The 25,860-nt window shown below is 34.3% G+C and overlaps 1 protein-coding gene across 1 annotated transcript; it reads right to left on the minus strand.

Annotated features, from left to right (window-relative positions):
• Positions 1-24,773: 24,773 nt before the first annotated feature.
• Positions 24,774-25,590, minus strand: LOC142351219 (dnaJ homolog subfamily B member 6-like). The gene has a single exon (XM_075403350.1). It carries the CDS (start codon positions 25,522-25,524, stop codon positions 25,081-25,083), a length of 444 nt encoding a protein of 147 aa, XP_075259465.1. The 5' UTR covers positions 25,525-25,590; the 3' UTR covers positions 24,774-25,080.
• Between the last annotated feature and the right edge of the window lie 270 nt (positions 25,591-25,860).

A 25,860-nucleotide genomic window follows, 5' to 3' on the forward strand; every position in this document is an offset into this window, starting at 1 on the left:
CTCGGTATGGAGTATACCACGGGTACCTTGAGTGTAAAACAAAAAGAATTTTTGCTAAAGCTTGCCTAGGAGAAGAGTTCGTATTTCAATCGGAAATATCCAATTATTCGCTTATTCTATTTTCAAAAATATAGAAATTTTATCGGGTCATGGCGTTGTTCAAAGTAAACCAAATTGATATCCCAGACTACCAGTACTATTTAGGTTGTAATGCAAAAAGAATGGTTTGCCTAACTTTCCTAGAAAAAAAGTTCGTATTTCAATCGGAATTTTCGACTTATTCGCTTATTCTATTTTCAAAAAAATAGCAGTTTCATCGGGTCAAGGAGTTTTTCAAATCAAACCAAACTCGGTATGGAGTATACCACGGGTACCTTGAGTGTAAAACAAAAAGAATTTTTGCTAAAGCTTGCCTAGGAAAAAAGTTCGTATTTCAATCGGAAATATCCAATTATTCGCTTATTCTATTTTCAAAAATATAGAAATTTTATCGGGTCAAGGCGTTGTTCAAAGTAAACCAAATTGATATCCCAGACTACCAGTACTATTTAGGTTGTAATGCAAAAAGAATGGTTGGCCTAACTTTCCTAGAAAAAAGTTCGTATTTCAATCGGAATTTTCGACTTATTCGCTTATTCTATTTTCAAAAAAATAGCAGTTTTATCGGGTCAAGGAGTTTTTCAAATCAAACCAAACTCGGTATGGAGTATACCACGGGTACCTTGAGTGTAAAACAAAAAGAATTTTTGCTAAAGCTTGCCTAGGAAAAAAGTTCGTATTTCAATCGGAAATATCCAATTATTCGCTTATTCTATTTTCAAAAATATAGAAATTTTATCGGGTCAAGGCGTTGTTCAAAGTAAACCAAATTGATATCCCAGACTACCAGTACTATTTAGGTTGTAATGCAAAAAGAATGGTTTGCCTAACTTTCCTAGAAAAAAGTTCGTATTTCAATCGGAATTTTCGACTTATTCGCTTATTCTATTTTCAAAAAAATAGCAGTTTTATCGGGTCAAGGAGTTTTTCAAATCAAACCAAACTCGGTATGGAGTATACCACGGGTACCTTGAGTGTAAAACAAAAAGAATTTTTGCTAAAGCTTGCCTAGGAAAAAAGTTCGTATTTCAATCGGAAATATCCAATTATTCGCTTATTCTATTTTCAAAAATATAGAAATTTTATCGGGTCAAGGCGTTGTTCAAAGTAAACCAAATTGATATCCCAGACTACCAGTACTATTTAGGTTCTAATGCAAAAAGAATGGTTTGCCTAACTTTCCTAGAAAAAAGTTCGTATTTCAATCGGAATTTTCGACTTATTCGCTTATTCTATTTTCAAAAATATAGCAGTTTTATCGGGTCAAGGAGTTGTTCAAATCAAACCAAACTCGGTATGGAGAAACCCCGGGGTATGTAGAGTGTAAAACAAAAAGAATTTTTGATATAGCTTGCCTAGGAAAAAAGTTAGATTTTCATACGGAAATTTGCTATTATTTCGAATATTTAATTTTTAAATATAGTTTTTTTCATTGGGTCAAGGAGTTGTTCAAATCAAACCAAACTCGGTATGGAGAATCCCCGGGGTATGTAGAGTGTAAAACAAAAAGAATTTTTGATATAGCTTGCCTACGAAAAAAGTTATATTTTCATACGGAAATTTGCTATTATTTCGAATATTTAATTTTTAAATATAGTATTTTTCATCGGGTCAAGGAGTTGTTCAAATCGAACCAAACTCGGTATGGAGTATACCACGGGTACCTTGAGTGTAAAACAAAAAGAATTTTTGCTAAAGCTTGCCTAGGAGAAAAGTTCGTATTTCAATCGGAAATATCCAATTATTCGCTTATTCTATTTTCAAAAATATAGAAATTTTATCGGGTCAAGGCGTTGTTCAAAGTGAACCAAATTGATATCCCAGACTACCAGTACTATTTAGGTTGTAATGCAAAAAGAATGGTTTGCCTAACTTTCCTAGAAAAAAAGTTCGTATTTCAATCGGAATTTTCGACTTATTCGCTTATTCTATTTTCAAAAATATAGCAGTTTTATCGGGTCAAGGAGTTTTTCAAATCAAACCAAACTCGGTATGGAGAATCCCCAGGGTATTTAGAGTGTAAAACAAAAAGAATTTTTGATATAGCTTGCCTAGGAAAAAAGTTAGATTTTCATACGGAAATTTGCTATTATTTCGAATATTTAATTTTTAAATATAGTAATGTTTATCGGGTCAAGGAGTTGTTCAAATCGAACCAAACTCGGTATGGAGTATACCACGGGTACCTTGAGTGTAAAACAAAAAGAATTTTTGCTAAAGCTTGCCTAGGAAAAAAGTTCGTATTTCAACCGGAAATATCCAATTATTCGCTTATTCTATTTTCAAAAATATAGAAATTTTATCGGGTCAAGGCGTTGTTCAAAGTAAACCAAATTGATATCCCAGACTACCAGTACTATTTAGGTTGTAATGCAAAAAAGAATGGTTTGCCTAACTTTCCTAGAAAAAAGTTCGTATTTCAATCGGAATTTTCGACTTATTCGCTTATTCTATTTTCAAAAATATAGCAGTTTTATCGGGTCAAGGAGTTGTTCAAATCAAACCAAACTCGGTATGGAGAATCCCCGGGGCATGTAGAGTGTAAAACAAAAAGAATTTTTGATATAGCTTGCCTACGAAAAAAGTTAGATTTTCATACGGAAATTTGCTATTATTTCGAATATTTAATTTTTAAATATAGTATTTTTCATCGGGTCAAGGAGTTGTTCAAATCGAACCAAACTCGGTATGGAGTATACCACGGGTACCTTGAGTGTAAAACAAAAAGAATTTTTGCTAAAGCTTGCCTAGGAGAAAAGTTCGTATTTCAATCGGAAATATCCAATTACTCGCTTATTCTATTTTCAAAAATATAGAAATTTTATTGGGTCAAGGCGTTGTTCAAAGTGAACCAAATTGATATCCCAGACTACCAGTACTATTTAGGTTGTAATGCGAAAAGAATGGTTTGTCTAACTTTCATAGAAAAAAAGTTCGTATTTCAATCGGAATTTTCGACTTATTCGCTTATTCTATTTTCAAAAATATAGCACTTTTATCGGGTCAAGGAGTTTTTCAAATCAAACCAAACTCGGTATGGAGAATCCCCGGGGTATGTAGAGTGTAAAACAAAAAGAATTTTTGATATAGCTTGCCTAGGAAAAAAGTTAGATTTTCATACGGAAGTTTGCTATTATTTCGAATATTTAAATTTTAAATATAGTAATTTTCATCGGGTCAAGGAGTTGTTCAAATCGAACCAAACTCGGTATGGAGTATACCACGGGTACCTTGAGTGTAAAACAAAAAGAATTTTTGCTAAAGCTTGCAAAGGAAAAAAGTTCGTATTTCAGTCGGAAATATCCAATTATTCGCTTATTCTATTTTCAAAAATATAGAAATTTTATCGGGTCAAGGCGTTGTTCAAAGTAAACCAAATTGATATCCCAAACTACCAGTACTATTTAGATTGTAATGCAAAAAGAATGGTTTGCCTAACTTTCCTAGAAAAAAAGTTCGTATTTCAATCGGAATTTTCGACTTATTCGCTTATTCTATTTTCAAAAATATAGCAGTTTTATCGGGTCAAGGAGTTGTTCAAATCAAACCAAACTCGGTATGGAGAATCCCCGGGGCATGTAGAGTATAAAACAAAAAGAATTTTTGATATAGCTTGCCTAGGAAAAAAGTTAGATTTTCATACGGAAATTTGCAATTATTTCGAATATTTAATTTTTAAATATAGTATTTTTCATCGGGTCAAGGAGTTGTTCAAATCGAACCAAACTCGGTATGGAGTATACCACGGGTACCTTGAGTGTAAAACAAAAAGAATTTTTGCTAAAGCTTGCCTAGGAGAAAAGTTCGTATTTCAATCGGAAATATCCAATTATTCGCTTATTCTATTTTCAAAAATATAGAAATTTTATCGGGTCAAGGCGTTGTTCAAAGTGAACCAAATTGATATCCCAGACTACCAGTACTATTTAGGTTGTAATGCGAAAAGAATGGTTTGCCTAACTTTCATAGAAAAAAAGTTCGTATTTCAATCGGAATTTTTGACTTATTCGCTTATTCTATTTTCAAAAATTTAGCACTTTTATCGGGTCAAGGAGTTTTTCAAATCAAACCAAACTCGGTATGGAGAATCCCCGGGGTATGTAGAGTGTAAAACAAAAAGAATTTTTGATATAGCTTGCCTAGGAAAAAAGTTAGATTTTCATACGGAAGTTTGCTATTATTTCGAATATTTAAATTTTAAATATAGTAATTTTCATCGGGTCAAGGAGTTGTTCAAATCGAACCAAACTCGGTATGGAGTATACCACGGGTACCTTGAGTGTAAAGCAAAAAGAATTTTGCTAAAGCTTGCCTAGGAAAAAAGTTCGTATTTCAGTCGGAAATATCCAATTATTCGCTTATTCTATTTTCAAAAATATAGAAATTTTATCGGGTCAAGGCGTTGTTCAAAGTAAACCAAATTGATATCCCAGACTACCAGTACTATTTAGATTGTAATGCAAAAAGAATGGTTTGCCTAACTTTCCTAGAAAAAAAGTTCATATTTCAATCGGAAATATCGACTTATTCGCTTATTCTATTTTCAAAAATATAGAAATTTTATCGGGTCAAGGAGTCATTCAAAGTGAACCAAATTGATATCCCAGACTACCAGTACTATTTAGGTTGTAATGCAAAAAGAATGGTTTGCCTAACTTTCCTAGAAAAAAAGTTCGTATTTCAATCGGAATTTTCGACTTATTCGCTTATTCTATTTTCAAAAATATAGCAGTTTTATCGGGTCAAGGAGTTGTTCAAATCAAACCAAACTCGGTATGGAGAATCCCCGGGGTATGTAGAGTGTAAAACAAAAAGAATTTTTGCTATAGCTTGCCTAGGGAAAAAGTTAGAATTTCATACGGAAATTTGCTATTATTTCGAATATTTAATTTTTGAATATAGTAATTTTCATCGGGTCAAGGAGTTGTTCAAATCGAACCAAACTCGGTATGGAGTATACCACGGGTACCTTGAGTGTAAAACAAAAAGAATTTTTGCTATAGCTTGCCTAGGAAAAAAGTTCATATTTCAATCGGAAATATCGACTTATTCGCTTATTCTATTTTCAAAAATATAGAAATTTTATCGGGTCAAGGAGTCATTCAAAGTGAACCAAATTGATATCCCAGACTACCAGTACTATTTAGGTTGTAATGCAAAAAGAATGGTTTGGCTAACTTTCCTAGAAAAAAAGTTCGTATTTCAATCGGAATTTTCGACTTATTCGCTTATTCTATTTTCAAAAATATAGAAATTTTATTGGGTCAAGGAATTGTTCAAAGTGAACCAAACTGATATCCCAGACTACCAGTACTATTTAGGTTGTAATGCAAAAAGAGTGGTTTGCCTAACTTTCCTAGAAAAAAAGTTCTTATTTCAATCGGAGTTTTCGACTTATTCGCTTATTCTATTTTCAAAAATATAGAAGTTTTATCGGGTCAAGGAGTTGTTCAATTCAAACCAAACTCCGCATGGAGTATACCACGGGTACCTTGAGTGTAAAACAAAAAGAATTTTTGCTATAGTTTGCCTAGGAAAAAAGTTCGTATTTCAATCGGAAATATGGACTTATTCGCTTATTCTATTTTCAAAAATATAGAAATTTTATTGGGTCAAGGAATTGTTCAAAGTGAACCAAATTGATATCCCAGACTACCAGTACTATTTAGGTTGCAATGCAAAAAGAATGGTTTGCCTAACTTTCCTAGAAAAAAAGTTCTTTTTTCAATCGGAATTTTCGACTTATTCGCTTATTCTATTTTCAAAAATATAGAAGTTTTATCGGGTCAAGGAGTTGTTCAAATCAAACCAAACTCCGTGTGGAGTATACCACGGGTACCTTGAGTGTAAAACAAAAAGAATTTTTGCTATAGCTTGCCTAGGAAAAAAGTTCGTATTTCAATCGGAACTATGGATTATTCGCTTATTCTATTTTCAAAAATATAGAAATTTTATTGGGTCAAGGAATTGTTCAAAGTGAACCAAATTGATATCCCAGACTACCAGTACTATTTAGGTTGTAATGCAAAAAGAATGGTTTGCCTAACTTTCCTAGAAAAAAAGTTCTTTTTTCAATCGGAATTTTCGACTTATTCGCTTATTCTATTTTCAAAAATATAGAAGCTTTATCGGTTCAAGGAGTTGTTCAAATCAAACCAAACTCCTTATGGAGTATACCACGGGTACCTTGAGTGTAAAACAAAAAGAATTTTTGCTATAGCTTGCCTAGGAAAAAAGTTCGTATTTCAATCGGAAATATGGATTATTCGCTTATTCTATTTTCAAAAATATAGAAATTTTATTGGGTCAAGGAATTGTTCAAAGTGAACCAAATTGATATCCCAGACTACCAGTACTATTTAGGTTGTAATGCAAAAAGAATGGTTTGCCTAACTTTCCTAGAAAAAAGTTCTAATTTCAATCGGAATTTTCGACTTATTCGCTTATTCTATTTTCAAAAATATAGAAGCTTTATCGGGTCAAGGAGTTGTTCAAATCACACCAAACTCCGTATGGAGTATACCACGGGTACCTTGAGTGTAAAACAAAAAGAATTTTTGCTATAGCTTGCCTAGGAAAAAAGTTCGTATTTCAATCGGAAATATGGACGTATTCGCTTATTCTATTTTCAAAAATATAGAAATTTTATTGGGTCAAGGAATTGTTCAAAGTGAACCAAATTGATATCCCAGACTACCAGTACTATTTAAGTTGTAATGCAAAAAGAATGGTTTGCCTAACTTTCCTAGAAAAAAAGTTCTAATTTCAATCGGAATTTTCGACTTATTCGCTTATTCTATTTTCAAAAATATAGAAGTTTTATCGGGCCAAGGAGTTGTTCAAATCAAACCAAACTCCGTATGGTGTATACCACGGGTACCTTGAATGTAAAACAAAAAGAATTTTTGCTATAGCTTGCCTAGGAAAAAAGTTCGTATTTCAATCGGAAATATGGACTTATTCGCTTATTCTATTTTCAAAAATATAGAAACTTTATTGGGTCAAGGAGTTGTTCAAAGTGAACGAAATTGATATCCCAGACTACCAGTACTATTTAGGTTGTAATGCAAAAAGAATGGTTTGCCTAACTTTCCTAGAAAAAAGTTCGTATTTCAATCGGAATTTTCGACTTATTCGCTTATTCTATTTTCAAAAATATAGAAGTTTTATCGGGTCAAGGAGTTGTTCAAATCCAACCAAACTCCGTATGGAGTATACCACGGGTACCTTGAGTGTAAAACAAAAAGAATTTTTGCTATAGCTTGCCTAGGAAAAAAGTTCGTATTTCAATCGGAAATATGGATTATTCGCTTATTCTATTTTCAAAAATATAGAAATTTTATTGGGTCAAAGAATTGTTCAAAGTGAACCAAATTGATATCCCAGACTACCAGTACTATTTAGGTTGTAATGCAAAAAGAATGGTTTGCCTAACTTTCCTAGAAAAAAGTTCTAATTTCAATCGGAATTTTCGACTTATTCGCTTATTCTATTTTCAAAAATATAGAAGCTTTATCGGGTCAAGGAGTTGTTCAAATCACACCAAACTCCGTATGGAGTATACCACGGGTACCTTGAGTGTAAAACAAAAAGAATTTTTGCTATAGCTTGCCTAGGAAAAAAGTTCGTATTTCAATCGGAAATATGGACGTATTCGCTTATTCTATTTTCAAAAATATAGAAATTTTATTGGATCAAGGAATTGTTCAAAGTGAACCAAATTAATATCCCAGACTACCAGTACTATTTAAGTTGTAATGCAAAAAGAATGGTTTGCCTAACTTTCCTAGAAAAAAAGTTCTAATTTCAATCGGAATTTTCGACTTATTCGCTTATTCTATTTTCAAAAATATAGAAGTTTTATCGGGTCAAGGAGTTGTTCAAATCAAACCAAACTCCGTATGGTGTATACCACGGGTACCTTGAGTGTAAAACAAAAAGAATTTTTGCTATAGCTTGCCTAGGAAAAAAGTTCGTATTTCAATCGGAAATATGGACTTATTCGCTTATTCTATTTTCAAAAATATAGAAACTTTATTGGGTCAAGGAGTTGTTCGAAGTGAACGAAATTGATATCCCAGACTACCAGTACTATTTAGGTTGTAATGCAAAAAGAATGGTTTGCCTAACTTTCCTAGAAAAAAGTTCGTATTTCAATCGGAATTTTCGACTTATTCGCTTATTCTATTTTCAAAAATATAGAAGTTTTATCGGGTCAAGGAGTTGTTCAAATCAAACCAAACTCCGTATGGAGTATACCACGGGTACCTTGAGTGTAAAACAAAAAGAATTTTTGCTATAGCTTGCCTAGGAAAAAAGTTCGTATTTCAATCGGAAATATGGATTATTCGCTTATTCTATTTTCAAAAATATAGAAATTTTATTGGGTCAAGGAATTGTTCAAAGTGAACCAAATTGATATCCCAGACTACCAGTACTATTTAGGTTGTAATGCAAAAAGAATGGTTTGCCTAACTTTCCTAGAAAAAAGTTCTAATTTCAATCGGAATTTTCGACTTATTCGCTTATTCTATTTTCAAAAATATAGAAGCTTTATCGGGTCAAGGAGTTGTTCAAATCACACCAAACTCCGTATGGAGTATACCACGGGTACCTTGAGTGTAAAACAAAAAGAATTTTTGCTATAGCTTGCCTAGGAAAAAAGTTCGTATTTCAATCGGAAATATGGACGTATTCGCTTATTCTATTTTCAAAAATATAGAAATTTTATTGGGTCAAGGAATTGTTCAAAGTGAACCAAATTGATATCCCAGACTACCAGTACTATTTAAGTTGTAATGCAAAAAGAATGGTTTGCCTAACTTTCCTAGAAAAAAAGTTCTAATTTCAATCGGAATTTTCGACTTATTCGCTTATTCTATTTTCAAAAATATAGAAGTTTTATCGGGTCAAGGAGTTGTTCAAATCAAACCAAACTCCGTATGGTGTATACCACGGGTACCTTGAGTGTAAAACAAAAAGAATTTTTGCTATAGCTTGCCTAGGAAAAAAGTTCGTATTTCAATCGGAAATATGGACTTATTCGCTTATTCTATTTTCAAAAATATAGAAACTTTATTGGGTCAAGGAGTTGTTCAAAGTGAACGAAATTGATATCCCAGACTACCAGTACTATTTAGGTTGTAATGCAAAAAGAATGGTTTGCCTAACTTTCCTAGAAAAAAGTTCGTATTTCAATCGGAATTTTCGACTTATTCGCTTATTCTATTTTCAAAAATATAGAAGTTTTATCGGGTCAAGGAGTTGTTCAAATCAAACCAAACTCCGTATGGAGTATACCACGGGTACCTTGAGTGTAAAACAAAAAGAATTTTTGCTATAGCTTGCCTAGGAAAAAAGTTCGTATTTCACTCGGAAATATGGACTTATTCGCTTATTCTATTTTCATAAATATAGAAATTTTATTGGGTCAAGGAGTTGTTCAAAGTGAACGAAATTGATATCCCAGACTACCAGTACTATTTAGGTTGTAATGCAAAAAGAATGGTTTGCCTAACTTTCCTAGAAAATAAGTTCGTATTTCAATCGGAATTTTCGACTTATTCGCTTATTCTATTTTCAAAAATATAGAAGTTTTATCGGGTCAAGGAAATAATCAAATCAAACCAAACTCGGTATGGAGAATCCCCGGGGTATGTAGAGTGTAAAACAAAAAGAATTTTTGCTATAGCTTGCCTAGGAAAAAAGTTCGTATTTCAATCGGAAATATCGACTTATTCGCTTATTCTATTTTCAAAAATATAGAAATTCTATTGGGTCAAGGAGTTGTTCAAAGTGAACCAAATTGATATCCCAGACTACCAGTACTATTTAAGTTGTAATGCAAAAAGAATTGTTTGCCTAACTTTCCTAGAAAATAAGTTCGTATTTCAATCGGAATTTTCGACTTATTCTATTTTCAAAATTATAGAAGTTTTATCGGGTCAAGGAGTTGTTCAAATCAAACCAAACTCGGTATGGAGAATCCCCGGGGTATGTAGAGTGTAAACCAAAAGGAATTTTTGATATAACTTGCCTTGGGAAAAAAGTTAGATTTTCATACGGAAATTTGCTAATATTTCGAATATTTAATTTTTAAATATAGTATTTTTCATTGGGTCAAGGAGTTGTTCAAATCAAACCAAACTCGGTATGGAGAATCCCAGGGGTATGTAGAGTGTAAAACAAAAGGAATTTTTGATACAACTTGCCTAGGAAAAAAGTTAGATTTTCATACGGAAATTTGCTATTATTTCGAATATTTAATTTTTAAATATAGTATTTTTCCTCGGGTCAAGGAGTTGTTGAAATCGAACCAAACTTGGTATGGAGTATACCACGGGTACCTTGAGTGTAAAACAAAAAAATTTTTGCTATAGCTTGCCTAGGAAAAAAGTTCGTATTTCAATCGAAAATATCGACTTATTCGCTTATTCTATTTTCAAAAATATAGAAATTTTATTGGGTCAAGGAGTTGTTCAAAGTGAACCAAATTGATATCCCAGACTACCAGTACTATTTAAATTGTAATGCAAAAAGAATGGTTTGCCTAACTTTCCTAGAAAATAAGTTCGTATTTCAATCGGAAATATCGACTTATTCGCTTATTCTATTTTCAAAAATAAAGAAATTTTATTGGGTCAAGAAGTTGTTCAAATCAAACCAAACTCGGTATGGAGAATCCCCGGGGTATATAGAGTGTAAAACAGAAGGCATTTTTGATATAACTTGCATAGGAAAAAATAAGATTTTCATACCCAATTTTGCTATTATTTCGAATATTTAATTTTTAAATAGTATTTTTCATTGGGTCAAGGAGTTGTTCAAATCGAACCAAACTCGGTATGGTGTATACCACGGGTACCTTGAGTGTAAAACAAAAAGAATTTTTGCTATAGCTTGCCTAGGAAAAAAGTTCGTATTTCAATCGGAAATATCGACTTATTCTATTTTCAAAAATGTAGAAATTTTATCGGGTCAAGGAGTTGTTCAAAGTGAACCAAATTGATATCCCAGACTACCAGTAGTATTTAGGTTGTAATGCAAAAAAAATGGTTTGCCTAACTTTCCTAGAAAAAAGTTCCTATTTCAATCTGTTTTGGAGAGAGCTTTTCGAGCCTAGTTTTTTTTCTAGTGCTCTGCTCAATTCTCCTATAGTTGTTTGTTTTTAACTCCGCCGTAGCCGGTCCCCAGCCCGGTTGAGAGAAGGAGGAGGGGAACACACCCGGAAAATACTGGAAAAATCTCAACAAAGTCTGTTTTTTTAAACAGACTTGAGATAATTTTCCGACAATGTTGTTCTTTATTGTTTAAATTTCTGCTGTTATTTTATTTAATTTGTTTTATTTTAATTTGTTTTATTTTAATTTGTTTTATTTTGATCTGTTTTATTTTTGGAGATGGAGCTTGAGCCCGGTTTTTTTAACCGAATGCTCTGCTCAAAATCTCCTATAGTTGTTTGTTTGTAACTCCGCCGTAGCCGGTCCCCAGCCCGGTTGAGAGGAGGAGGGGAACACACCCAAAACATACTGGAAAATCTCAAAAAATTGTTCGTTCGTTCAACTGTAGATTTTTTCCGACAGTAATTAACCTATTTCAGCTCTCGATACGTCCTCTGATCAGACAAAAGTGCGCTCGAAACGTCCTCCAATCAGACAAATGTGCGGTCGAAACTCTCTCTGATCAGACAAAAGTGCGGTCGAAAAGTCTCTGATCAGACAAAAGTGCGCTCGAAACGTCCTCTGATCAGACAAATGTGCGGTCGAAAACCCCCCTGATCAGACTACTGTGCGTTCGAAATTGTCTCTGATCAGACTAGTGTGCGCTCGAAACTGCCTCTGATCAGACCGTCCCAGACCGAAGTGACCCCTGATCAGACAAGTTCCAGACCATTGTCCAGACGAAAGTGCGCTCGAAGCTTTTTCCAGACCATGTAATTCGAGCGCACCCGGAACATGTGTGCGCTCGAAACTCGTCTGATCAGGGGTCACTTCGGTCTGGCCACCTCGACCTGGTGTTTGTTGATTTTCTCGGTTTTCGTAACATATCGTAGCAACTGGAGATCTGGATCCATACAGCTTTAAATTTTTCTAAATCGCTGTTTGGAAGAAATTGTTTGGAACAACGAATGTGTACACTTTTCCAAACAAAAAATTGACAAAAACTATTTAAAAACCCACAAAAACAAATACTGCCTATCGAGTTGACTTATCTGAGAAGTAGTATCTGTCCAACCGGTCGTTTCCGCCGATTAGCGACGCATGAATGTCATGTTTGATTTCAGAGGTGGAATCTAAAGACGTTTTGCATTCCATGACCTGGGGAGAAAGGGAAAGTGTTGACATTAGAAAAGTTCAGATTCTCAGATGCTTCAATTTTGAGTCTCGAACTGAGAGGGTCCAATTGCAAGAGGAATTGAAGCCGTTGTATCCCATTTCCATTCCCAGTTTCCTTTGGTACAATATATTAAATAATTTTAGTGAACCAATTAGACCAATTATTTAAGGTTTCCAATCAATTTCATTATATTCAAAATTGAGAAAGTTTTGCTGTGCCTTCAGTGAAGTTTCAAATTGATTTGTGAACGTTTGCGCTCTGTGATCAGCAGTAAAAAATTGATTCAATTTAACAGTTATTGTCGACTTATCATTCAATTGGGCTGTTTGTAATAAAAACGTATAACTGCTTTTTCTTTCCGATGAGTAGATTTGTTTTCCTTTAATAACATTAATTTAAAGTTTTCTTTCAAAGGGTCTTGTAGATATTATTTTCTTTCAGTTGTTCAATAATACTGCATTTAAGTACTGAGCGATTGCATATTTTATCATCGTATACTGTTTTCATTTGTGATAATAGTTCGACAAAAGATTTTCTCATGTATTTAAACGGATCTCGTTGTTAATTTTGGAGCATTATATACAACAGGTGAAGAATCGATGGACTTTTGGCTGTGGCTATTTTGTCAACAAATTCAACATTGGTCTTCAGTTGCGCTCTTTTTGAGCGGAAATTTTGTAATTTCTAGTGGAGACTGCCATTTTTTGTTTCAAGATTTTCTGTTTTTCAGTTTGTTCATTATCTAATGTAATTGTCAAGAAAGCGGGTTGTTTCAGTTACATGTTCAATCAATACAACTTTAGAAAGGCCTTCATAATAAAAAATTTGCCGAATAGTATTCGCAAGTTTCGTTCTGCGATTTTGATCTTGTCAAATTCTTACGTTGTTTTTCAAGATTTTATTTCTGGATTTGATTGAGGTTTTTCATCAAAATCATTGAGGTTTTCTTCACTCACTTCTTGTCAATTTATTGTTAAGGTAATAGGAATTTCAGCCCTAAGCACTTTGGATCTACACCGCTTTGCGTCAACTCCCGTCGTATTTGATTTGATTCATTTTCAACATTTCGTTCAGCGTCAGCTCTTTACTTTAATAGATTGATTTTTGCAGTCTTTCAGTTTGATTGATGATAGTAGGATCAAAAGTTTGGCATAATTGCTCTCTAGCTTTACTGTCATTGTCCGACTTCTGACTTCAGTGAATTTTCTTAATTGCTTAAGGTAAGTGACCGTGCAAGTTACCTTTGGATGCCTGATTATTGATTTACCTCAATCAGATCGTTTTTGTCTCTTTCTCGTTGTTTTGGTAGCTTAATTCCGGTATTCTTCTGAAGCTGATGCCCTCATACTTTTCACCACGTTTGAGAGGTACAGGGTGGTAACTTACTTTCAACATTCCTCGTGATTGTAGTCTGTAAGCATGAAAGTACTTGCCTGGAATTATTCGTTTTTCGCTCCTTTATACCGATTGAGGGTGACTACATCGAAATCTCAAAATTGTATATTTTCAAGTTTATATGAACGAGTGCTCTAACGATAGACATCTGCATAAGAAAACAGCAGCTATGACTATATTTGAGGTAACAGATTAATTAGTTAAGATTTATTTTTGTCAAAAAGTGGCAAACCCCACCACGCAGTTTTGATTTTGTTACTCAAATGCCGTAAGGCATTGAATACAAATTCCTTCCAAGAAGGTTTCATACATCAAAAATCAGTGGTTGCTGGGAGGAACGGAAAACCACCCAGATGTTTCTGGTATAAAAACTGAATTGAGGTAGTCTTACGAAATCAAACTAAGTTTCAAAAGTTATTTCCTTTTTACTGAGTCGCTCTGACCGAAATCCACTAGCGTTAGCTTGACCCTAAATTTTTTGTGCAAATTGGCATTGATTCGTTACTTAATCTCAAAACCAATCTTAATCCATGCATTCCTAATTACCCCCTTGTGAACAAAGCTTTTCTTGAACTTAATTGCCAGTTTTCAAGACCAATAAGCGAGAAAGCCTAAACAGTTTACACAAAAAGATTACAGAAAGTACTTCAAGGAATTTGATATTAGATTTCACGCTCTCAACGCATGTGTAGTTTCAAGATTTAAAAAGATGATTACAATCCACGCGGCTTAAAAGTTAGATTTTCATACGGAAATTTGCTATTATTTCGAATATTTAATTTTTAAATATAGTATTTTTCCTCGGGTCAAGGAGTTGTTGAAATCAAACCAAACTTGGTATGGAGTATACCACGGGTACCTTGAGTGTAAAACAAAAAAATTTTTGCTATAGCTTGCCTAGGAAAAAAGTTCGTATTTCAATCGGAAATATCGACTTATTCGCTTATTCTATTTTCAAAAATATAGAAACTCTATTGGGTCAAGGAGTTGTTCAAAGTGAACGAAATTGATATCCCAGACTACCAGTACAATTTAGGTTGTAATGCAAAAAGAATGGTTTGCCTAACTTTCCTAGAAAATAAGTTCGTATTTCAATCGGAATTTTCGACTTATTCGCTTATTCTATTTTCAAAAATATAGAAGTTTTATCGGGTCAAGGAGTTAATCAAATCAAACCAAACTCGGTATGGAGAATCCCCGGGGTATGTAGAGTGTAAAACAAAAAGAATTTTTGCTATAGCTTGCCTAGGAAAAAAGTTCGTATTTCAATCGGAAATATCGACTTATTCGCTTATTCTATTTTCAAAAATATAGAAATTCTATTGGGTCAAGGAGTTGTTCAAAGTGAACCAAATTGATATCCCAGACTACCAGTACTATTTAAGTTGTAATGCAAAAAGAGTTGTTTGCCTAACTTTCCTAGAAAATAAGTTCGTATTTCAATCGGAATTTTCGACTTATTCTATTTTCAAAATTATAGAAGTTTTATCGGGTCAAGGAGTTGTTCAAATCAAACCAAACTCGGTATGGAGAATCCCCGGGGTATGTAGAGTGTAAACCAAAAGGAATTTTTGATATAACTTGCCTTGGGAAAAAAGTTAGATTTTCATACGGAAATTTGCTAATATTTCGAATATTTAATTTTTAAATATAGTATTTTTCATTGGGTCAAGGAGTTGTTCAAATCAAACCAAACTCGGTATGGAGAATCCCAGGGGTATGTAGAGTGTAAAACAAAAGGAATTTTTGATACAACTTGCCTAGGAAAAAAGTTAGATTTTCATACGGAAATTTGCTATTATTTCGAATATTTAATTTTTAAATATAGTATTTTTCCTCGGGTCAAGGAGTTGTTGAAATCGAACCAAACTTGGTATGGAGTATACCACGGGTACCTTGAGTGTAAAACAAAAAAATTTTTGCTATAGCTTGCCTAGGAAAAAAGTTCGTATTTCAATCGGAAATATCGACTTATTCGCTTATTCTATTTTCAAAAATAAAGAAATTTTATTGGGTCAAGAAGTTGTTCAAATCAAACCAAACTCGGTATGGAGAATCCCCGGGGTATATAGAGTGTAAAACAGAAGGCATTTTTGATATAACTTGCCAAGGAAAAAATAAGATTTTCATACCCAATTTTGCTATTATTTCGAATATTTAATTTTTAAATAGTATTTTTCATTGGGTCAAGGAGTTGTTCAAATCGAACCAAACTCGGTATGGTGTATACCACGGGTACCTTGAGTATAAAACAAAAAGAATTTTTGCTATAGCTTGCCTAGGAAAAAAGTTCGTATTTCAATCGGAAATATCGACTTATTCTATTTTCAAAAATATAGAAATTTTATGGGGTCAAGGAGTTGTTCAAAGTGAACCAAATTGATATCCCAGACTACCAGTAGTATTTAGGTTGTAATGCAAAAAGAATGGTTTGCCTAACTTTTCTAGAAAAAAGTTCGTATTTCAATCGGAATTTTCGACTTATTCGCTTAATCTTTTTTCAAAAATATAGAAGTTTTATCGGGTCAAGGAGTTGTTCAAATCAAACCAAACTCGGTATGGAGAATCCCCGGGGTATATAGAGTGTAAAACAGAAGGCATTTTTGATATAACTTGCCAAGGAAAAAATAAGATTTTCATACCCAATTTTGCTATTATTTCGAATATTTAATTTTTAAATAGTATTTTTCATTGCGTCAAGGAGTTGTTCAAATCGAACCAAACTCGGTATGGTGTATACCACGGGTACCTTGAGTGTAAAACAAAAAGAATTTTTGCTATAGCTTGCCTAGGAAAAAAGTTCGTATTTCAATCGGAAATATCGACTTATTCTATTTTCAAAAATATAGAAATTTTATCGGGTCAAGGAGTTGTTCAAAGTGAACCAAATTGATATCCCAGACTACCAGTAGTATTTAGGTTGTAATGCAAAAAAAATGGTTTGCCTAACTTTCCTAGAAAAAAGTTCGTATTTCAATCTGTTTTGGAGAGAGCTTTTCGAGCCTAGTTTTTTTTCTAGTGCTCTGCTCAATTCTCCTATAGTTGTTTGTTTTTAACTCCGCCGTAGCCGGTCCCCAGCCCGGTTGAGAGAAGGAGGAGGGGAACACACCCGGAAAATACTGGAAAAATCTCAACAAAGTCTGTTTTTTTAAACAGACTTGAGATAATTTTCCGACAATGTTGTTCTTTATTGTTTAAATTTCTGCTGTTATTTTATTTAATTTGTTTTATTTTAATTTGTTTTATTTTAATTTGTTTTATTTTGATCTGTTTTATTTTTGGAGATGGAGCTTGAGCCCGGTTTTTTTAACCAAATGCTCTGCTCAAAATCTCCTATAGTTGTTTGTTTGTAACTCCGCCGTAGCCGGTCCCCAGCCCGGTTGAGAGGAGGAGGGGAACACACCCAAAACATACTGGAAAATCTCAAAAAATTGTTCGTTCGTTCAACTGTAGATTTTTTCCGACAGTATTTAACCTATTTCAGCTCTCGATACGTCCTCTGATCAGACAAAAGTGCGCTCGAAACGTCCTCCGATCAGACAAATGTGCGGTCGAAACTCTCTCTGATCAGACAAAAGTGCGGTCGAAAAGTCTCTGATCAGACAAAAGTGCGCTCGAAACGTCCTCTGATCAGACAAATGTGCGGTCGAAAACCCCCCTGATCAGACTACTGTGCGTTCGAAATTGTCTCTGATCAGACTAGTGTGCGCTCGAAACTGCCTCTGATCAGACCGTCCCAGACCGAAGTGACCCCTGATCAGACAAGTTCCAGACCATTGTCCAGACGAAAGTGCGCTCGAAGCTTTTTCCAGACCATGTAATTCGAGCGCACCCGGAACATGTGTGCGCTCGAAACTCGTCTGATCAGGGGTCACTTCGGTCTGGCCACCTCGACCTGGTGTTTGTTGATTTTCTCGGTTTTCGTAACATATCGTAGCAACTGGAGATCTGGATCCATACAGCTTTAAATTTTTCTAAATCGCTCTTTGGAAGAAATTGTTTGGAACAACGAATGTGTACACTTTTCCAAACAAAAAATTGACAAAAACTATTTAAAAACCCACAAAAACAAATACTGCCTATCGAGTTGACTTATCTGAGAAGTAGTATCTGTCCAACCGGTCGTTTCCGCCGATTAGCGACGCATGAATGTCATGTTTGATTTCAGAGGTGGAATCTAAAGACGTTTTGCATTCCATGACCTGGGGAGAAAGGGAAAGTGTTGACATTAGAAAAGTTCAGATTCTCAGATGCTTCAATTTTGAGTCTCGAACTGAGAGGGTCCAATTGCAAGAGGAATTGAAGCCGTTGTATCCCATTTCCATTCCCAGTTTCCTTTGGTACATTATTTTAAATAATTTTAGTGAACCAATTAGACCAATTATTTAAGGTTTCCAATCAATTTCATTATATTCAAAATTGAGAAAGTTTTGCTGTGCCTTCAGTGAAGTTTCAAATTGATTTGTGAACGTTTGAGCTCTGTGATCAGCAGTAAAAAATTGATTCAATTTAACAGTTATTGTCGACTTATCATTCAATTGGGCTGTTTGTAATAAAAACGTATAACTGCTTTTTCTTTCCGATGAGTAGATTTGTTTTCCTTTAATAACATTAATTTAAAGTTTTCTTTCAAAGGGTCTTGTAGATATTATTTTCTTTCAGTTGTTCAATAATACTGCATTTAAGTACTGAGCGATTGCATATTTTATCATCGTATACTGTTTTCATTTGTGATAATAGTTCGACAAAAGATTTTCTCATGTATTTAAACGGATCTCGTTGTTAATTTTGGAGCATTATATACAACAGGTGAAGAATCGATGGACTTTTGGCTGTGGCTATTTTGTCAACAAATTCAACATTGGTCTTCAGTTGCGCTCTTTTTGAGCGGAAATTTTGTAATTTCTAGTGGAGACTGCCATTTTTTGTTTCAAGATTTTCTGTTTTTCAGTTTGTTCATTATCTAATGTAATTGTCAAGAAAGCGGGTTGTTTCAGTTACATGTTCAATCAATACAACTTTAGAAAGGCCTTCATAATAAAAAATTTGCCGAATAGTATTCGCAAGTTTCGTTCTGCGATTTTGATCTTGTCAAATTCTTACGTTGTTTTTCAAGATTTTATTTCTGGATTTGATTGAGGTTTTTCATCAAAATCATTGAGGTTTTCTTCACTCACTTCTTGTCAATTTATTGTTAAGGTAATAGGAATTTCAGCCCTAAGCACTTTGGATCTACACCGCTTTGCGTCAACTCCCGTCGTATTTGATTTGATTCATTTTCAACATTTCGTTCAGCGTCAGCTCTTTACTTTAATAGATTGATTTTTGCAGTCTTTCAGTTTGATTGATGATAGTAGGATCAAAAGTTTGGCATAATTGCTCTCTAGCTTTACTGTCATTGTCCGACTTCTGACTTCAGTGAATTTTCTTAATTGCTTAAGGTAAGTGACCGTGCAAGTTACCTTTGGATGCCTGATTATTGATTTACCTCAATCAGATCGTTTTTGTCTCTTTCTCGTTGTTTTGGTAGCTTAATTCCGGTATTCTTCTGAAGCTGATGCCCTCATACTTTTCACCACGTTTGAGAGGTACAGGGTGGTAACTTACTTTCAACATTCCTCGTGATTGTAGTCTGTAAGCATGAAAGTACTTGCCTGGAATTATTCGTTTTTCGCTCCTTTATACCGATTGAGGGTGACTACATCGACATCTCAAAATTGTATATTTTCAAGTTTATATGAACGAGTGCTCTAACGATAGACATCTGCATAAGAAAACAGCAGCTATGACTATATTTGAGGTAACAGATTAATTAGTTAAGATTTATTTTTGTCAAAAAGTGGCAAACCCCACCACGCAGTTTTGATTTTGTTACTCAAATGCCGTAAGGCATTGAATACAAATTCCTTCCAAGAAGGTTTCATACATCAAAAATCAGTGGTTGCTGGGAGGAACGGAAAACCACCCAGATGTTTCTGGTATAAAAACTGAATTGATGTAGTCTTACGAAATCAAACTAAGTTTCAAAAGTTATTTCCTTTTTACTGAGTCGCTCTGACCGAAATCCACTAGCGTTAGCTTGACCCTAAATTTTTTGTGCAAATTGGCATTGATTCGTTACTTAATCTCAAAACCAATCTTAATCCATGCATTCCTAATTACCCCCTTGTGAACAAAGCTTTTCTTAAACTTAATTGCCAGTTTTCAAGACCAATAAGCGAGAAAGCCTAAACAGTTTACACAAAAAGATTACAGAAAGTACTTCAAGGAATTTGATATTAGATTTCACGCTCTCAACGCATGTGTAGTTTCAAGATTTAAAGTGATGATTACAATCCACGCGGCTTTTAAAATCCACCCTTAAAATAATTGAAATTGACGCTTAGTTCAATTAAAATCCATGCCCTCAATAAATACAGCATTTATCTAAAGATATTTCGCTTATTTAAGGTAATTAAAATTCACTTTTTTGATTTTTTCCACTACGATCTCTCAGCTACCACTGTCAATTTTTCTTACACAAAATTATTATATGTAGTTTAAAAACTATGCTTTAATTTGTCCGGCTAAAATTGTAATTAGATTCCACGTGATTTCTACTTACGAAAGATAGCAAATAGATTTTACAATTCCGTAAGTCTTTTCGGTGATCCCCCGTAGGGCAGCAAAATTCGCTTGCTCAAACAACTCAATGTCATTACTGCAATATGAAATGACATTAAATTGCAACAAACAGATCCATAAATTTAAAAAAAAAACTATATTACAACTCTTCATTGACAAAGCGACACTCGAACCTTAAAGAGTCGAGTAAAAGATTTTTAATGAGAATAAGAACACAACCAGATCAGAAACATCTTTGCCTATTGTTGTTCGGAAAGACTTGCGCTGAATTGTGTTGTCGTTTGTTTTCAGTCTGGGGAGGTATGCCGACGCAGCTGTTGGAAAGATTTTAAACTAAGTTCATAGTGGCGCTCTACATATGAGGTTTTTGAAGTTTGCCAGAGTCACTTATCAAGATTAAATGAGACAAATTTTGTTATGATTTTGAATTGAATTTTAGTAGTAAACGCTCGCCGCCTGATTTTGATGCTTAAAATAGTGAATGAAATAGCACGCAAAGTAAAAAAAAAAGTAAAGCAGAAAGAAATAAAATCACTCAAGAAAATTGAAAAAAAAACTTCGAATCCTCAAGCTAACTTCAATTTGCCTTTCTGCTCACTTTATTACTTCACTAAAACAAGAGTAAAAGCTTGAAATTGACTTTGTATTGACATCAAACGCATAAATACGTTGAAATAGCCCTCAAAAATTAGCAAGAGTTAAACAATGCATTCTATAAAGAACATAGTTAATATTTAAGGGCAAAAGACGCCAAAAACGTAAAATTGATCCCAATTGATGAGAAGTTCACCCAAAACCAAAAAAATACTAAATGCAACCAAAAAATACAAAATGTTTGCTCCGCACCGAAAACAACAATGACAAAGTCCAACTTTTATAATCCGCGAAAATTTTTTCCTTTGTGCCGCAAAAGTAATTTTTTTCTGTAGTGAACTTATTAAAAATGGAGATTTTCCCTGAGCGAAAAGTTTCACTTCTGCTTTTTCGGAAGGTGCTGATAAAACCAAAACTTTCTATTCCCTCAGCTATTCAATTTTGCTGAAAAATGAAAATGAATTTTACATGTGCTATATTGGTTACTAAATCTTGTGATCAACGGTGTTATAAAACGACTACCCCAATAAAACTCAAGTTCTATTTCAATCCAAAAAATCAGGAAAAGACCAACAATAACCTCAACATCTTATTGCTTTAACCAGTGAGCCATTCTTCAAATTTAACTACACAAAAAAATACAGAGATCAGCAACATCTTTACAAAATTGTGAAAGGAATAGTCAAAGTCGAAGTGCCTTACGTGAACAGAAACTCTCCATCAGGAGCCCGATTGCAGTAGCAGCTATAAATCCTCCACAATTCATTAAAATATCTTCAACATGTCAAAGATTCAGACTCTTGGTCAAAGATTCAGCAGAATTCGTGAACTCTTTAAAGCTTTAAAATGTACATGCTAAATTGTGCCCAACAACGTTCAAAATGATTGTATTTTATGGGCTCAAATCATTTTGCAGAAACGTGAAGTGTCTTATATGATCAAGATGACGAGAACTGAAAACCGATGGTCGACAAAAAACGCTAACAGGTAAAACGGTACAAAAACGAATCACTTAAAAAGAGGAAAAGACTGGGGAAAAAACATGCGTAATACGGCATATAAGCAGAAATAAAAATAATCAGAAAAAAGCAGTGAAAAATGCACTTATTACAAACTTTCAAAACTAATACCGCACTCAAAAACTGAAAATTAGAGAAAATAAAATAGAACCAAAAGACAGGCATCAAAATTTATCTCGAAGTTTTTTGTCATCGTTTATTGCTCATTGTACTTGGAACTTTTCTAACAGCCATTAATAAACCAACATTAAAACTCACAAAAGAATGCCTTAATCATTGTGAAAACATGAACCGACTAAGGGCGGACAAAATGATATCGAGGGACAGGCGAGATATTTAATTCAGAGGGGCTGCAACCTCGACAATTTATGGTTATAAAAAGTTGCGTCCAAGAAGGAGTTCAAACCCGTGACATACTGCAGACAGTGAATTTTCTATAAACGGCCAGGCAAAAACCTGCATGAAAAAGACGCACACCACAATAAATGTTTCCAACTGCGCTCGAGAGCAAATAAAAACTTAATTGTAATGCCACGGAATTCAGCCTCAAAAAAATACAAAATGATTATTCTCAAAACTATAACACACGAAAAACAAAACCTCAAAACGGGAACAAAAAAGAAACTGTGGAATCAAACATAAACGACTAACGTCAAACTCTAAGAGCCGTCCGCCATACCAAGAATCTATTTCTCCAGACCAGTTTTATTGGATACCATATTCAGAGTCTCGTAAGCCGAAAAGCGTTAGGAAAACTTAACGCCCTCCAGGCGTAGCCAGTTTTTTTTTGCGGGGCGTATAGTCAACACGGTCAGAAACAAACTCGGCCCAACGAAAAATTGCATAAGAAGACCACAGGACTAATATAATTGTTACAAACTTCGTTAGTCGGCTATTAAACAAACCAACTAACGTCAGAACAATTTCCGCGAAGCACAGACTGGGTAATTTAAATCAGGGGCTGGAGCCTAGATAAATTTTTCTTTAGGTGTACAAAGACAACACAGGAAAGTCGGAAGGTGGAACCCCGACCTCCTGAGTCCCATTCCGTAATCTCGACAGAGGCAGTAACCACACGCCGTTCAGTGCCTTGTCATCTTCTCTTTAACAATCAGTTTTCTTTGAATCAAACTTTAAAGCGGAGTGAAAGCAGTCAAAAATCAAGAAGTGGAAAAAGTCACTTATTATTCTAGAATAGAATTCTCCCCGTATACTTTCTTGTCTGCAAAGTAAGAGACAAGTAAAGCTTTAAGGGAACTGTTCAGCTACCTAATGCCCTCCGGGCTTTACTTGTCTATCCAGTTTTTGAGAACAAAAATCAAATTTGACGAAAATAAAAAAGGTCCGATAGGAGAAGCTGCCAGACAAAAAATTGGTAGTACAAAAATCGCGTTAGAAAGGATTAATATGGTTTCTACCAGCTTCGTTTGAGGGCAATTAAATTAATAGGTCACCACAAAACTATTTGAAATTGAAACTTATCAACCGTACAGCTCCGTTTACTAAAGTAATTGAAATCCCCGGAAGCAGCTGACAACTGTTTTGCTTTTTAGCTGTTGTAAAAAACGCGGAGTTCTCTTCATCTTAGTGATGCGGAGTGTTCACAGACATCTTTTCAAAAACATATGTGAGTTCCAAATTGATTTTCTACTTTAAAATAAAATGAACTAAATTAATGCACTTTTCTCTATAAATAATATCATAAACTGCAAGGTGTAAGCGATGTTCGAAAAAATACACGACTAGCGTTCAATATACAACTCAAAGAAGCCTTTGTGAAAAAAACTTAGCAGATAAGATTATGATCTCTGTTAATGGTTTATAACTTGAGTCGTCGACTTGACTTTTAATGCTTTCATCACACAAATACATGGGATCGGAAAATTAAACACAAATTTGATTCTCGCCAATCGCTTAATTTCAAAACAAAAGACATTTTTAATTCTATTTATGCAAAATTATCCCGACTCAATAAAGCCAGTTACTGTAATCTTGACCAAGAGTAAACATAACCGACTAAGTCGGAAGAATTGCTCTCGACAGACTAGTGGGAGCTCGAATCTATTGCATCCCACAACAGTCCGGGGGGGGGGGGGGGGGGGGGGGGGGTGGGGAACCAGTAAAATTAAATTGAAAAAATTACACCAATTTTGGTGGGCTTTTCATTTGACTGCCGCCACTTGAGTTCAGCTGCTGAAACTAGCGAATGAGAGAAATTTCGATCACGCAAAACGAAACAGTCAAGGGCGCAAAAGTCCACTCGAGAAAAAGACCAACACGTTTACAATAATTGCTTCAAAATTCGTTCGAGAGCAATTAATCAGGATATTATCAGATTATTAATAAATGTAGAGATGTATATACATCTCTCATGTCGTTTTGAAATCATCATAACTTTGTGCAACTGCTCGGTTGTTTCCCCTTTTCATTAATAATGAGAAACTTTTTGGAATTAATTTGTTTCAGCTTTCGTGTTGTTTCTTAAACCTATTAAGACAATTTACATTAACGGGACTTAAAGTTTTTAATTCTAGTGAGTGCTGTGCCGGATATGGGCAGATTGAATAAAACTTTTATATTTGTTTAAGTTACAATTTATTGGCTTCTTTGACTTGTCAAGCACAAAAATTAAGAGCTTAGGTGGTATTGGTTGCATAGCTAGCACATTACACAACAAAACAGAACAGATGTTGAGTCAAAACGAACTAACATTTATGTTTATTTTTGGTTTAAAGTAAAACTACAACTTTTAGCATAGCGAAAGAAACTGATATTTCATAAAATGTTATTTGTAGTTCAGCATAAGCTGAGATGGCTGGCATTTTATAGCTACCGATCAAGAAATTGGATAAATGAATTGTCGTGCATTGAAATGAAAAGTAACGTAAAACCAGTTACTGAAAATCTTTTTAAATGTTTAATAAAAAATGGATTATTTTGCTGAGTATCTTGAGATCTTGATATGCACGAAAACTCAACCGTATAAAAGCGTCAATAAGTTTAGTCCAATAAGTTATTTGTTCCTTCCAATGGCTTTGGCTTTCGATGACGAGCTTGACCCCCCAGTAATTGTCTTTTGAGAAATGACTTGCCCGTTTTCTTTGACAGTTTCTGTGGTCACTCCGTTTTCTGTAACCTTTTCTGTTACAATTTGCCTTCCATTCACAATTTTTGTAGACGTTGAAACTTTTCGTGTGAAGCTACCACCACCACCTCCAAAGCCAAAATCTCCACCCATGCCTCCAAAACCACTTGATGAAAACGCAAAAGAAGAGCTGGAGAAAAAGGGATCGTTGAAACCTCCCGTACTGAAAAAGGAATTAGCCGCCATGCGAGGTGCAGCCGAATGTCGTCTCGTTTTCTCGTGGGTTTTGAACTCATGCTGATTGTTGAATCTGCCAAGTTCGGGAAACAGGTCGTCGAATACTGGGTCATTGCGGAAGAAGTCATTAAACATTTCAAACGGATCTCGGAAATGAAAACCTAAACATAAATTTAGGTTACCTGACTCTGATTTAAGTCAATAATCACATCTGGACTTGCCTGTTTGTCAAGAACCATGTAGCGGTTCGAGATGCTAACCAGAGAACTGCAGAGAAGTGGCTTTTGAGGAGTAACTAACATTGCTTATAAAACGCATTTTGAAGTTTTGAAATGCCGGAAAGTTTATGGTAAGTCGTACACAATAACGTCTGTTATTGTAACTTATGCCAATGCATGCAAGTTGTGCCAATATAGATTTCAGCAAGTTAAAACCTGTTCCTACAACTTATTTCTCGTTTTCTTTTATATA

This window comes from Convolutriloba macropyga, chromosome 12 (assembly GCF_964194025.1).
Source record: "Convolutriloba macropyga chromosome 12, txConMacr16.3, whole genome shotgun sequence".
Lineage (NCBI taxonomy): Eukaryota > Metazoa > Xenacoelomorpha > Acoela > Convolutidae > Convolutriloba > Convolutriloba macropyga.

Coding starts and splice junctions, on each gene's coding strand:
- LOC142351219 (XM_075403350.1), bottom strand. CDS start 25,524: ATGTTTAATGACTTCTTCCGCAATGACCCAGTATTCGACGACCTGTTT.